General features: G+C 41.0%; 1 protein-coding gene across 1 annotated transcript in view; it reads left to right on the forward strand.

Moving 5' to 3' along the window:
• The window catches only part of FLT3 (fms related receptor tyrosine kinase 3), a 79,105-nt gene that overhangs the window by 16,256 nt on the left and 48,075 nt on the right, over positions 1–14,774 (forward strand). The window contains exons 2-4 of the mRNA XM_036301727.1: positions 4,153–4,274; positions 10,466–10,668; positions 13,406–13,521. Of these exons, the coding sequence (XP_036157620.1) occupies positions 4,153–4,274; positions 10,466–10,668; positions 13,406–13,521 (441 nt within the window). The remainder of the gene's footprint in view (positions 1–4,152; positions 4,275–10,465; positions 10,669–13,405; positions 13,522–14,774) is intronic.

Here is a 14,774-nt window from a genome sequence, read left to right on the forward strand (position 1 = left end):
CTGAAATTTTTCTCTGACATATTGCTTGCCTCTATTTCATTTACTTCCTTTTCTGGTGATTCCTTGTTTTCTTTCGTATGTGGGCTGTTTCTTTTTTCTCCCCATGATCTCTCCTCTCAGGGTGTCTGGTTATGTAGCTCTCTCCCTCCTGTGTTGACTTAAAGGTACAAAATACAACACAACAAGACACAATGCACAGGGCACCAAACACAAATGTATTCACGATACTAATAACTCCAAATAAAGGTGACCACCAGAGAAAAGATAATTAGGGGATAGAAAAGAGTGCAAAAATGATATTGAGAAAAGGAAAAAATGTAAGAGAGAAAAGCAAGAGAAGAAAAAAGAAAAAGGAAATATATATATATATATATATATGGAGAATACTCCAATAAAACAACAACTAATCCAAAATAGGCAGACAACAAACACCCAAAGATGAATGCAAACTACAAAAAACAACTAGTCCAAAATATGTAAACTACCAACACCCAAACAACAAACACCCAGATGAATCTGAGGAAGCAGAGCTTTCTCGAGGCCAGTGGTTCTCAACCTTGGCTGCACATTAGAATCACCTGGAAATCTTTTTAAAAACCTGATTTCTGGGCCTCATCCTCTGGAAATTCTGTTTCTTTGTTATGGGGTGGGGCCACAACATTAGTAACAAAGAAACAGAATTTCTGGAGGATGAGGCTCAGAAATCAGGATTTTAAAAAGATTCCCAGGTGATTCTAATGTGCAGCCAAGGTTGAGAACCACTGCTCTGGGCGATATCTGACCTTTCCATCCACAGATTGCCTCACCAGCTGTGTTTAATTTGCCAATTCTGGGTGGGTGTTATTCGATTCAGCTGTTCCTTCTGTCTGCTCTGTGAGAAGGCGCAGGGTTTTTTCTCCCCCTGGACAGACCCTTTATGTGCCCACGGTCGAGAAGGCTGTAGTGCTGGTGTTCTTGGGTTTGCAGCTGAGGCAGCTGGTCTCTGGGCATGTGGTTGTAGGGTCCTGGGAGGTATCTGAGGTCTCCCTGGTTGAAGGTAAGGCTAGGCTTCCCCTTCAAGATGGCATGGTCTCTGTGGCAGAGCCGGCTGCTCCAGGAGAGATTTCAGTAGCAGTAGAGGCTGCCCGGCCAGGGGAGCCTGTCAGCCAGTCCTCAGCAGGCCTTCACGCTCTCCATGATAAGCCTTCTGGCATTTACTGCATGCCTCCACAGAAATCAACCTTCCATTGTGTTCTTTACTGAAGCTATGTCATTCTTCATTTCCTCTTGATTCCTTATCATGTTGGTCAAATTCTCATTCAGCTCCTTATAATTCTCATTGATTTGTATGCATTTGTCATCCAGACATTTGAGCATCCTTATAACTATTACTCTGAATTCTTTCTCTGACAAATTATTTGCCTTCATTTCATTTAATTCCTTTTCTGGTGATTCCTATTTTTCTTTCCTTTGGGAATTGTTTCTTTGTCTCCCCACTTTTCTGTAATGTTTTAATTATTTCTATGTCTTAGATCCAACTGCTTTGTTACCCAGGTTCTTTTGGGGGTTTGCCTATGTAGTTGGTGATTTTTGGGACACAGTGGTATAGTCTCTCAGATCTCCTGAGCTCGGTGTTCTAGTGGAGCCCACTACTTGAGTTATTTGGGTTCTCCTGATGTAGTTGGGTCTTGAATGTTAGTTTCTCATTTGTGGTTGAAGTCTGATCATAGGCTGTCTGACAATGTGACTCACCCCCGGCCTTGTCGTGCAAGCTGTTGTAGATGTGCTTGTGGTTCCAGCTCTTGTGGAAAGGGTTGCCTGAGGTCTCACTGGAGTGCGCTCACTGTGAGATCCTGGAGTTGATAGCCTGGGAGAAAGTGGTCTCAGGGCCTGAGGCTCAGGTAGTGCAACTCTGGCTAGTGTTGGGTGACTGTTGCTGGGGTAGCATCACTCTGCAAATCACTGTGAAGGTCCTGGAGCCCATGACAGTAGGAGTCAGCTATCCTGTAGTCTGCGGATGAGGCAGTGGGTTTCTGGCCAGGGTGATTTCACTCTGCCAATCATGAGGGGGTCCAGGAGCCAACAGCTGGGGATGCAAGAATCTCAGAGTCTGTAGCTAAAATAGCGTGACCTTGTCCGGATATGTGAGCCCTTAGTAGCTCACTGCAGTGTCTAGACGCCAGCCACCAGGGAGTGGGAAGTCTGGGAAGTCGTAGTTTCTGTTGGGGGAGTTGTGTGCCCTTGGTTGGAGAGGTACACGCCCACTGGCGGCTCACAGAGTCCCAGGAGCTGCCTGCTGGGGAGGTGGGCTCGCGGGGCCGTGCGCCAAAGCTGCGCAACTGCGGTGTCCAGAAGCTGGCTGCCGGGGAGTGGGGAGTTGTGGTTTCTGCTGAGGGAGCCATGAGCCCTTGGAGGTGGACGTCCTGGGGTCTGCAGGTCTGTGGGCGAGGCTGTATGACTGGCTGGAGTGGCTTCAGGGTCCCGGGCAGTGTCGAAGGCCAGTCTTGGTGGAGGCAAGGCTGGGTTCCTTGTGGAGGCCACTCTCCCCTTCAAGATGGTGTGGGCTCCATGCCAAGCCCTGCAGCCCGGGGAGTGCCCGCAGCAGTGGCAGGGGCTCCTCATCCAGGAGAGCCTGGTCTGCCAGCCCCTGACACTCCCTCAGGATCTAACTGTCCCTCACTTACACAGGCACACACACACCCCTTTCACTCCCTCCCCCCATCACAACCTCTGCCTCACTGCTGTCCTGCCAGCTGCCATCTTGCGAATCTCTTAGTGAAGTATTTTAAAAGACAAGGGGAAATGGTGAAATGTGTAATAAGTAAGGGAATGGCTGGGTCATTTTACTAGTATATCCACTAAAAGAATGCAAATCCATTCTATGTAGCATCCTAAGAAATGCTTATATTGTGTTCAAATTGGTATGTAAAATGATTTCTACCTATCAATACAACTAATTGAAGACTATATATATATATACACACAGATGGCAAAAGTTCTAGAGAAATGAAAATGGTTTATTTGTTAGAATATAGGGATTTAGAGTGAATTTTCACTTCTAGTTCCATTAGCATTGGTATAATGTGACTTCTTTAGCAAATAATGAAAAATAAAGACAAAATAAAACAAACCAGTGAATGTGTCTTAATATGTACTTCCCATAGCTGCAATACTGACATTTTAAAGCAGATTACTAGGTATGAAGGTGGCTGAACACATACATTTGCCTCCTGTCTACCAATGGTCCACTAAATGAGAGTAAACAAAATTAAGACATAAAGTATAAGGACAAAGATAATAGGGAAGCAGAAAATAAAATTTTGAGAGCTTTAACGCACGTGAAGAAAGCTGAGTCTAAGGTGGGGAGGAGAAAGCTGAGAAGCAACCTGATTTCCACTTCAGGACCCCTGATGTGTGCACCAGCTCCAGTCCCACAATATGAGCAGCAGACAAGAGAGAGAAAAGTCTCTCTGGGAAATCTGACCAGCCCATGGGAAAACCTAAAGATAACCATACAGAGGAAATCAGGCAGCAGGTCAAACCATGTGCACAGAGCTTACACGATCATTTTGTGCTTCATTCTTATATTATATGTGAGCAAACTATCAAGGATTATCACTCATTTGGGAAAAACATCTCAATAATAGGAGAATAGAATGTGAAAGAGAGAGAGAAGGAATCAAAGAAATAATTCAAGAAAACTCCTCCAGAGAAAACTATGAATTTCTAGATTGAAAAGGCTCACTGAGTATCTAACACCATGGATGGAAATAGATGATCAAAAAATCACCTAATTTTGAAAGTCTTAATGCACAAAGAGAAGATTCTACAACCATCCATATAGAAGAAGAAATGGCTTGTATACCAATAATCACCTCTGTAGTTGCATTAGCCTCATTTCAAATGCTTAATAGTCACATGTAGCTAATGACTACCATATGGAACAGCACAGGGAAGAATATCTCCATCACTGCAGAGCATTCTGGTGAACAGCACTGCTCTAAGTAGCACTGCTCCTGATTTCTAGTAAGACTCACCCTTTATGAAGTTATGTTTCCTGCTGGCCACTTTTCCATGATGACATTGGTTTTGTAGTTTTGTTGCAAGATGAATATGTGCTTTCTTTTAAAGATGTGCATGTATCAATATCACTGTTTTTATTTTGTTTTACAGTTGTTTTTTCAGCAATGATATTTGAGGCTATTACAAATCAAGATTTGCCTGTGATCAAGTGTGTTTTAATCCATCATAAGAGCAATGATTCATCAGTGGGGATACCTTCATCATATCCCACGGTAAAGTAATATTAATAGTATATGTTTAGCTATATTTTCTATTGAGACCTACCATGGCTATATGGGCCTTTCTTTTTATGTTTTTACGTATATTATGTACTCATATATGGTGCATATGAGCATCTGTACTCATTGCTACCTGGCACTCCACTCCATTAAGAGTCATGTTCGAGTTCAGTTTCAAGGAAGAAGTAAGGGAATCTCACTTTCTTCTTAGAGAGCAACCAGACTTCTCTCTCAAGCCTGAGTCCCCAATTTCTAACTACCTTTTGGATATAGAGAGATGTTTTCCATTTTCTCACTAATATTTTATCCACAATTAATTCCAGTTCTATTTCCTCAAACCTGTTCCCATTCTTGTATTAATTGATTTCTGTTTATAGCCCTGTCTTGTTCCCAGGCTTGAAAGCTCAGTGTCACTTTGGAGTACTTACTCTCCTTTGCCTTCACATGTGCTCAGTGCCAAGTCTCATCAATTTCCTTTCTTAACTAGTTCTCATATAATCACTTCAGATTCTCTAGTCTCACTGTCACTTCCCTAATTCAAGCCCTCATTAACTCCATCAAAATCAACAATAATATCTTATGTAGCTTCTTCCTTCTGTAGTTCATCTCACATGGGCCGTCAGACTATTCTTCCGGAAGCACAGCTCTAGCCTTTACTGCCTGCCTTGAGACCTTCAGTGACCTTAGTTAAGCTGACATGCAAACTGCTCCATAATCTAGCTCTGACTCCTTCAGGTTTCAACCTTGGTTTTCATTACTCTTCTCCTTCTTGCTGTTCATCTGACATAGCCTGGGTATTTACATAAACAAAGGAAGCTTAAACAGTAGTGAACTGAGAATATTGGAAGTTTGTGTACAATAAAGAGCAAACCTAAATTAGCCAACTTCATGGACATTTTTAGTTAGGATTTATACCAATATATAGTCACTATTTTCTTTTGCATAGGTATAACACATAAACACATGACATGATAACCTATGTGTCCCCCCAATCAAAGATATTAGAAATATTCTCAAATCTTAAAATCAGTATGAAATGTTTTAATGACAACATTCTACATGAATGATAACCCCTAACTTAATGCATAATTTTTTAATGCCAGAAGCATGTTTGGTTTGAATTTGTTAATCGCTATTGGTATAGTAACAAATTGGCTTATTAATAATATATTTGCATACATAGTATTTCAGTGAAGATGAAAAACTAAATATTATTTCTATAATGTTTTGAACTTTTAGTGTCTTTAAATGTTTAAAAATTGATTTTAGAGAAAGAGGAAGGTGGGGAGAGAGAAAGAGAGAGAGAGAAAGAGAGAGAGAAACATTGGTTTGTTGTTCCACTTAATTATGCATTCATTGATTGATTCTCATATGTGACCTGACTGGGGATTGAACCCATAACCTTGGCATACTGGGACAATGCTCTAACCCAGTGGTCGGAAAACTGCGGCTCGTGAGCCACATGCGGCTCTTGGGTCCCTTGAGTGTGGCTCTTCCACAAAATACCACGTGCAGGCGCGCACGTACAGTGCGATTGAAACTTCGTGGCCCATGGGCAGAAGTCGGTATTTTGTGGAAGAGCCACACTCAAGGGTCCAAAGAGCCGCATGTGGCTCGCGAGCCGCAGTTTGCAGACCACTGCTCTAACCAACTGAGCTACCCAGGCAGGGCTTAGTGTCTTTTCAACGTAAGAAAATAATTGCACACATTTAAGTGTTTTCTTATAAAACACAATCTTTAAAAAATTGATGATTAGCCCTAACCGGTTTGGCTCAGTGGATAGAGCGTCAGCGTGCAGACTGAAGGGTCCCAGGTTCAATTCCGGTCAAGGGCATGTACCCTGGTTGCGGGCACATCCCCAGTAGGGGGTGTGCAGGAGGCAGCTGATCGATGTTTCTCTCTCATTGATGTTTCTAACTTTCTATCCCTCTCCCTTCCTCTCTGTAAAAAATCAATAAAATATATTTTTTTAAAAAATTGATGATTAGTTTTGTTTCCTAGTATTAAGTTCTGCATTATTATTTTTTCATGTAGTATAAATTATATTTTTAATTAATATTCATGATTATATTAAGATCCAGTAGTTCTTAAAAAGCATTAAATTAATAACCATAGGACTTCTAATTGTGGCAAAGGTGAGCACTCCTCATCATGCATTTTCATCTCCTTGAAGTTGAAGCTGCTGCGTTTGGGTATTTTCCCACTTCAATGAGAAGTGGGTTATCAAGGTGTCTGTGGCTTTTTTTTTTAAGTTTTAAAAAAATATATTTTTATTGATTTCAGAGGAGAGAGAGCTAGAAACATCAGTGATGAGAATCATTGATTGGCTGCCTCCTGTACAGCCCACACTGGGGATCAAGCCTGCAACCTGGGCATGTGCCCTAACCAGGAATCAAATCGTGACCTCCTGGTTCATAGGTTGATGCTCAAACACTGAGCTACACCAGCCAGGCTAAAAAAGGTTTTGAAAAAGATTTTTTAAATTTCTTCCACAGTTCACAGTTTTCAGATGAGATATCTTTCTGGAAATTTTATACTCAGGGGTGTTTTGAATAACCATGCATTCATTAGTAAAGAAAATTTGTCCACGAAAACCTAATAAATAAGCTTCTACAGCCCTTACCTATATTAACAGTGTATCCTGGACCAAAATAAGATGATTTTACTGTGCCCACAGTCTACTTAATTGTTGTTTAAAATCAGATTATTTTCATCATTCTTCATTTCTGTTTGAAGATTAAGTTGCTGTGTGCTGGCTTATCCACTGCAAGTTACTATTTTTTCCTTTGTAATTAACAGATATTTTGGAGGAGATGCAAATATCCCTTTTCTCCTCCAATTCTCGCCTGCTGATTTTAGCTTCCATTAGCGGACTTTGTCTACAACAGTTATTACTGTGATGTTTGCCTAATGGTGATTGTTCCTTTTCCCTCACTCCCTCTACATTTATTAATTGGCATTCTTCTGTGAGGAAGAGCTGTCCCTTCTCTCTGTTTTATTTATTCAATTATTTATCAGTATGGCCTCATCTCATAGACATTTATTTGATTCTATGGGTTATAACCCAGAACTATCATTTTTATTTTGTTGTACAAATGGTTCCAGCATTGGGAGCTACTTCACATTGGCTCCTGTGTCCCTTCAACATGTCCCTATCTTTTTTCAAACACTTACTTTTGGGTATTATAATGTAGTTCACGCTCATCTTGTATTTTCCTCACCTCAGCCCTGGAATTAATCACTTCTCCAATGCGCACTGATTTCTTGGAGAATAGTATTTAGAAACCAAGATCCGAGAGCTGGATGTGCTCATTGCTACTGGATGTCATTGCTGCTAGGCCCTCTCAGCAGGCAAAGCTATGAAATGTATGCATGTATATTAACCACCCCCCCTCAAAACACACACACACACACACACACACACACACACACACACACACACACTATATTTATTGCTCTCTATCATCTCTGCATCTGTCTGTCATCTATCTATCTATCTATCTATCTATCTATCTATCTATCTATCATCTCCATCCATCACAGTAAGTTCAATATGATAACTCTGATTTTAATTTGGCACCAAAGATTTCATTCTAACTTTCCCTCTTATTAGTATTTCTCTCTCTGACAGTAAGAAACCTGGCTCTCATTATCTATAACAATTTACTTATGTATTCCATTCTAGCACATACTTAAAGTAGTTTCAGAATTGTTAGCCCACATCCCAGTGAGAAATAGGACAAAAAAGTAGAATGCTGTTGTTGTGTTATAATTATTTTTGTCTTTAACCTTATTGTATCCAAAGTATTATTTTTCTGAATCCTTTACTTTCCTACCACCTTCACTATGGTTATGCTATTATTAGACATTAAGTTCATTTGGTTTGCATTCCATTTTGAGTTTCTCCCATATCCCAGTTGGTTTTAATTATTTATTTTTGAGTATATGAAACATGATATGGTCCTAAAAGCCAAAGCAATATAAAAAGGTATACTCAGTCCTGGCTAGGTAGCTTGGTGGTTAGAGCATCGTCCCAATACACCAAGGTTGTGGGTTCAATCCCCAGTTAGGGTACATATAAGAAATACCAATGAATGCATAAATAAGTGGAACAACAAATCAATGTTTCTCTCTTTCCCTGTCTCTCTCTCTCTCTCTCTCTCTCTCTCTCTCTCTCTCTCTCCCCTTTCCTCTCTCTCTAAAGTCAATCAATAAAATTTTTTTAAAAGTATTCTCAGAGAGGTATCACTTCCTTCTCATCAATATTACCAAGTTTCCATCCTTTTCCTACTTACCTCCTGAACTTAACCAATTCATTTAGATTTTGGATACTATTCCTATATTTCTTGTGTACAAATGAGCAGATACATGTGCATTTTCTTTTTTGTTGTTGTTGTTAATCCTCACCCAAGGATATTTTTCCATTGATTTTTAGAGAGAGTGGAAGGGGGGGAGGGGAGAGACAAAGAGAGAAATATCAATATGAGAGAGATGCATCAATTGGTTGCCTCCTGCATGCATTCTGACCAGGGCTGAGGATCAAGCCTGCAACCAAGGTACATGCCCTTGACCAGAATTGAATCTGGGACCCTTTAGTCTGTGGGCCAATGCTCTATCCACTGAGCAAAAATGTAGTTGTTGTTGTTAATATATATGTTGCTGTTGTTGTTAATCCTCACCTGAGGATATATTTTTAAAAATATATTTTTATTGATTTCAGAGAGGAAGGGAGAGGGAGAGAGAGATAGGAACACCAATGACGAGGGAAACATTGATTGGCTGCCTCCATACCCTGCACTGGGCATGGAGCCTGCAACCCAGGCATGTGCCCTGACTGGGAATTGAACTGTTACCTCCTGGTTCATAGGTTGACACTCGACCAGTGAGCCACTCCTGCCAGGCCTATGCCCATCTTTTCAGATCCAACTCCACTGACTCAGTGAGGCATGCCCACCACCCCAGCTTGGAAGTCGCCTGTCCCTCCTCTGAATTTCCAGAGCACTTAAATTTTCCTGTCAAAGTAATTGGTGCCTTTTTATGGGTCACATTTTATTTCAGTTTTACTTACTTCTTAATACTAGACTCAAAACTTTAAGGATAAGATCAGTACCTTTTCTTTCTAGATTCAACGTGCCTGGCAGATGGTCTAGCACTTATCAGATACTGATTAATGAACTTATCTGATACTAACTGAATAAGTGAACAAATAAAATCAGAAATACGACTTATGGTCAATAACAGAAGAGCTACCTTGCTTCTTACCTTAAGAAGCTTTTGTGTGTGTGTTTGCACACATGTGTGTGCACTAACTATATACTACATGTTAGGAGATAGGAGGTGAAGGTTCTTACATTAGAATTTGCTACCACACCCTCCTCTCAATATATTTCCATATTTTGAAGCAGGCCAGGTATGTGGTGGTGGCAATGAGCCTATGGGGAATATCTGCCCAGAAAATATTTTGGTTTTTAAATTCCCTCTAACACAAATACGAATTTACTATGTAGATTTGTATCTGCATACCAAGTCACAAAAACATTTACCTATATATTACAAATTTTGTGATTATTGTCTGTATATTAATTTGCTAGAGCTGTCATAAGTATCACAGGCTGGGTGACTTAAACAACAGAAATTTATTGTTTCATAGTTCTGGAGGCTAGAAGTCTGAAATCTAGATGTCAGTGGGTTGGTTCTTTCTGAGGCTGTGAGGGAAGAACTGTTCCAGGCCTCTCTCCCTGGCCTGTAGGTGACCCTCTTCCTGTTAGCATGGCGTTCTCCCTGTATGTATGTCTTCTCCAAATTTCCTCTTCTTATAAGGATACCAATCATTTTGGATTAGAGACCACCTAATGGCCTCATTTTAACTTGATCACTTCTGTAAAGACTATTGAAAAATAAAGTCACATTCGGAGGTACTGGGGGTTAGGACTTCATTATATAAATTCAGGGGTCAGGGGATGGCACAATTCAACCCATAACAGCTTGTAAAATATTTTAGAAATGCAGTCTAAAGTTATCTACCTTTTTAAAAGAGAATTATAATTAATGTGATTTTTCAGTCAGTGATACCTTCTCAATGGGTGCAGTACATTAACATGTATGTATTTGGAAAATGTTTCAATTAAGAGGCAGCATTACATATACACTTGTAGAAAGTTCACATTGTTTTGTATGTTTCACAGGCATCAGAATCCCTGGAAGACCTTGGCTGTGCCTTGAGGCCTGAGAGTGCAGAGGCCGTCTACGAGGCGGCCAGGGTCGAAGTAGACGCATCTGCACCCATCACACTGCAAGTGCTACTCACAACCCCGGGGAACATTTCCTGTCTCTGGGTCTTTAAACACAGCTCCCTGAATTGCCAGCCACACTTTGATTTACAAAACAGGTAAGGGAGGGAGGTGGATGTGCAACCATGAGGATATTTGGAGGAATGCTTTTTTTTGTTATAAAAATATATTTTGCTTCATTTAGAGTTTATTTTTAATTTCTGTACATGTCCATTGTAACCCTTATCTCCAGTGAAAAAGTGAACTAAAAATCTACTTAGGGCATAGATACATGACATTACATATTTGTCAAAACTCATAGGATGTACAACACAAAAAGTGAAGCCTAATGTAAACTATAAACTTTAGTTAATATAAATATTGGTTCATCAGTTGTAGCAAACTGGGGTTGGGAGGAAGGATGTATGCAGAATTTCTCTTTACTTTCTGCTCAGTTTTTCTGTAAACATAACATTGGCCTAAAGAGTCTGTTATTTTAAAAAATTATAAATAGATATATAAGTATAGTTAGGGCCTAAGAAAGCAGTGAGTAGCTGGTAAAATATAAAACACGCTAGAGGCCCGGTGCATGAAATTTGTGCATGGGTAGGGTCCCTAGGCCTGGACAGTGATCAGGGCCAATCGGAGCCTTCCTGCTGCTGACCAGGGCCTTCCTTTGTTCCACACCACCCCCTGGTTGTTAGTGCATGTCACAGCGAGCACTCGAACTCTGGGTCTCCTGGTCGAACTCCCGAGGGGACACTTTGCATATTAGCCTTTTATATAATATATAGATATTGAAAAGACTATTTGTCTTGTTCCTTAACTGTCTTAAAGATAAAAAGTTAGAAAGTTTTAATTACATTCTAGTTACAGTGTCAAGAAGCTTACTAGTTAAAGTAGTAAGAAGCTTCTTTCTGAGAAATGCTTGGGGAAAGAACATTTGGTTTTATCTATTTTGTTTTACAGTATAAGCATAATTGAAATGTGATATCCATAAAATATTTTAGTAAGAAATTGATCTGTGTGTGAGGAACACTGGTCTCATGATACGGAAAAATACCTTAGCCAATATTTGTGGATTGACATCCAAGCCTGTATCTAACTCTGTCCTGATTGCTGTCACCTGTTGTCCCTGTCCTCTTGCTGAGACCTGATGGGGTCAGGAAGCGAGGGGTACAGGCCGTTTAAATGCCCACTTAATAATTCCAAGGCTGCTTTTCTCTCTAATTCTTGGGGGTGTTCTGGAGCCCAAGAGCTGTAGAAGAGGTATTATCTTTCCAGAACAGAAAGACAGCAAATGGCACCCAAATGACCTAACGGGGGGGGGGGGGGGGGGTGTTTATCAGGCCACTTGACTGAGGTATGGGAACATCTCTGTGATGGACTTGTACCAAGTATTTCTATTTGTTTCTTTAAGTTCAAGCAGACTCTTACGTAATTTTCAGGACAGTGGCTATAATTCTGAAGTTTGGTTCTAAATCTTGGAACACATTCATTTTCTTTTCCTCTTTTGAGACTGTATTACTCACTTCTGTTTTTCAGTTACCTTTATCTTTGGCTTAAACTAAGACACTCTCATATGAAGAATTTTGGCTTCAAGAAATGTTCTGGAAATCTTATTAAAATTTGATGCCACAACAGTTCCTGCTGGATTGAGACCAAAAAGACAAGTAAAAGAAGTAGGGTCCTTTTCACTCCATGAGAGTAGCGTTTTCCGCTTTGGAATAAATAGGCAGCTCTGTTTGTTAGCCAAAGTCATCGATAGGTCTTGTGGATTAGTTTACTTATCACCAAAACATTAGTTAACCAAAACTTTTTCACAAGTTACATGAGAAGAGGGAATGATTCAGAGAAAGAAGGCCCATCACCAAAATGTCTCCAGAAACCAATCCAATGTATACTAACCCACTGATTTGCTGTCTATGTGAGTGCAGCGCAAATACTCCTGAACTCTGCTGCTTGGAGCTCTGAGCATTGGATGGCCTGGGGGTCTTGTTAAAATTCGGATTCTGGTTCAAGAGGTCTAGGTGGTGCCTGAGATTCTGCACCTCCATCAACTCCCAGCTGATGCAAACACTGTCAGGGAAAGACCACACTTTGAGTAGTAAAGATCTAAATGTCAGGAAGTGTACATTTAAAGCCAACATGACTCAACAAACTGCTAGAGAATATTTTAAGCTTTAATGAGAATGGGTATCACCAAACACACACCAAAACTGTTTCTTTAAAGAGAATGCCCCTAGCCAAATTTATCTTTATTGAATATCTGAAAAGTTAAAAATGCAAACATTGAGACATCTTCTTTACATCTATGTGATATGTCAGTGTCATTATTACTTCATAGGAAAATGCCTTGTGTCAGATTTTGCTTGGATTCTCTTGTTCAGAGAGGCACAAAAAGATTTATTTATTTTTAATCTCAGTATATCTTGCTTGTACAGTGAGCTGGTTCTGGAAATGGGAATTGAGGCTGGCAGCCAGGTGACTGGGCCAATATGACTGTGGGAATTGTTTGGTCAAAGGGAATGGTACCCTGTTGCCCACGGGAGCACACCACTCCACCTGTGTGTTTGGGACGGAAGGTCCTGTGTGTTTGGGGGTTGGGAAGCATGCAGGGAATGTGTTGGAAAGGAGTTCCTTCACTTGAGAGAGAGAGACTGGTTAAAAGTCAAGGTTAAACTAACAAGTGCTGGGCATGTGACAGAAGCTGTGCTCTCCATAGAGCAGCCGTTGGTGCCGTAGTCACAGACGGAATATGGAAGACACCGAAGCGCCTTCTGACTCAGTATGAAATTTTATGTTTTTAGTTTCACACGTTTTTCAAAATAACTAGTTCTCTTTCTTCTTTTTCAGAGGAGTTGTTTCCATGTTCATTTTGAAAATGACAGAAACCCAAGCTGGAGAATACCTACTTTTTATTCAAAGTGAAGCGACCAATTACACGGTATTGTTCACAGTGAGTATAAGAAGTAAGTGCCGCTTGCTACAAGGTCCTCACAGTAGGCCATGCCCTTGTCGAGAACCCAGGATCTTTCCCAGCTGCTCCCCACACAACATACCGGTTTCCTTCAACATGGAGTGGAATTGATTGAATTCACTTCAACCATCCATACAACGGGTTGAGACTCTCTGACATGACCGGGGACTATCAGAATTAGCGCTCTGGGCCAGCACCGGTTTGGCTCAGTGGATAGAGCGTCAGCCTGTGGACTGAAGGGTCCCAGGTTCGATTCCAGTTCAAGGGCATGTACCTTGGTTGCAGGCACATCCCCAGCAGGACATGTGCAGGAGGCAGCTGATTGATGTTTCTCTCTCATCGATGTTTCTGGCTCTCTGTCCCTCTCCTTTCCTCTCTGTAAAAAATCAATAAAATATATTTTTTAAAAAAAGAATTAGCGCTCTGTAAAATCCAGGTAGCCTCAATTGAGGTCCCCCATTTTTTTCAGTGACAGATAGCTGACATGAAGAAATGGAAAACATTTTAGTCTTGGATTCAGAAGACCTGGATTCTTATTCTGAATCTGATATTACCACCTCTGGCAGGTCGCTTAATCACTCTGAGCCTCAATTTCTCTATCTGTAAAAAAGAGATAAAAACACAGACCTCCTGGATTGTAAAATCTTAGCCCTATTCATGGTCTCTGAGGCTATGAAAATGTCTGTGTCTGCTCTTTCCAATATGGTAGCCACCAGCCACGTGTGGCTGTTAAACACTTGAAATGTGACCAGTGTGACTGAGGAACCAAAGTTGTCATTTTAGTTAATTTTAATAACTTAAAAATTGAGTTTACATTGCCACATATAGCTAGTGGCTATTGTGGTTATACAAATGCCAGGTCACTATGCAAGCTGTAGGGAACAGCCATATGTTCTTAGCCAGGGAGACGAGACAGCTGTGTGGTTGGCAGGATCATCCGGCATGTGTCTTCTGGATTCTTATTTCCTCGCTTGTGCACGGGCTTAGGGACTGCACAGGTTCACACTGTGTGCACTGAGCACTGTACCTCCCATGTCAGACTAGACCAGAGGTAGGGCATTCACATAGGTCCTACTGCCCTAGCGGCCAGGGCAGGCCTCCAAAACTCTGGGTTTGTGCATGTAAGTTAGGTCCCTGGCTCCACACGATAGGACTTGCTAGGCTCCCTTCTTCCTTGTCAGTGACTGTGGTGTGTGTGAGTCCGCCCACAGAGACGCCCTGGCCAGGGACTGCCCTTGGTGAGGG

The sequence above is a fragment of the Myotis myotis genome, unplaced genomic scaffold (genome assembly GCF_014108235.1).
Source record: "Myotis myotis isolate mMyoMyo1 unplaced genomic scaffold, mMyoMyo1.p scaffold_m19_p_3, whole genome shotgun sequence".
In the NCBI taxonomy this organism is placed as follows: domain Eukaryota; kingdom Metazoa; phylum Chordata; class Mammalia; order Chiroptera; family Vespertilionidae; genus Myotis; species Myotis myotis.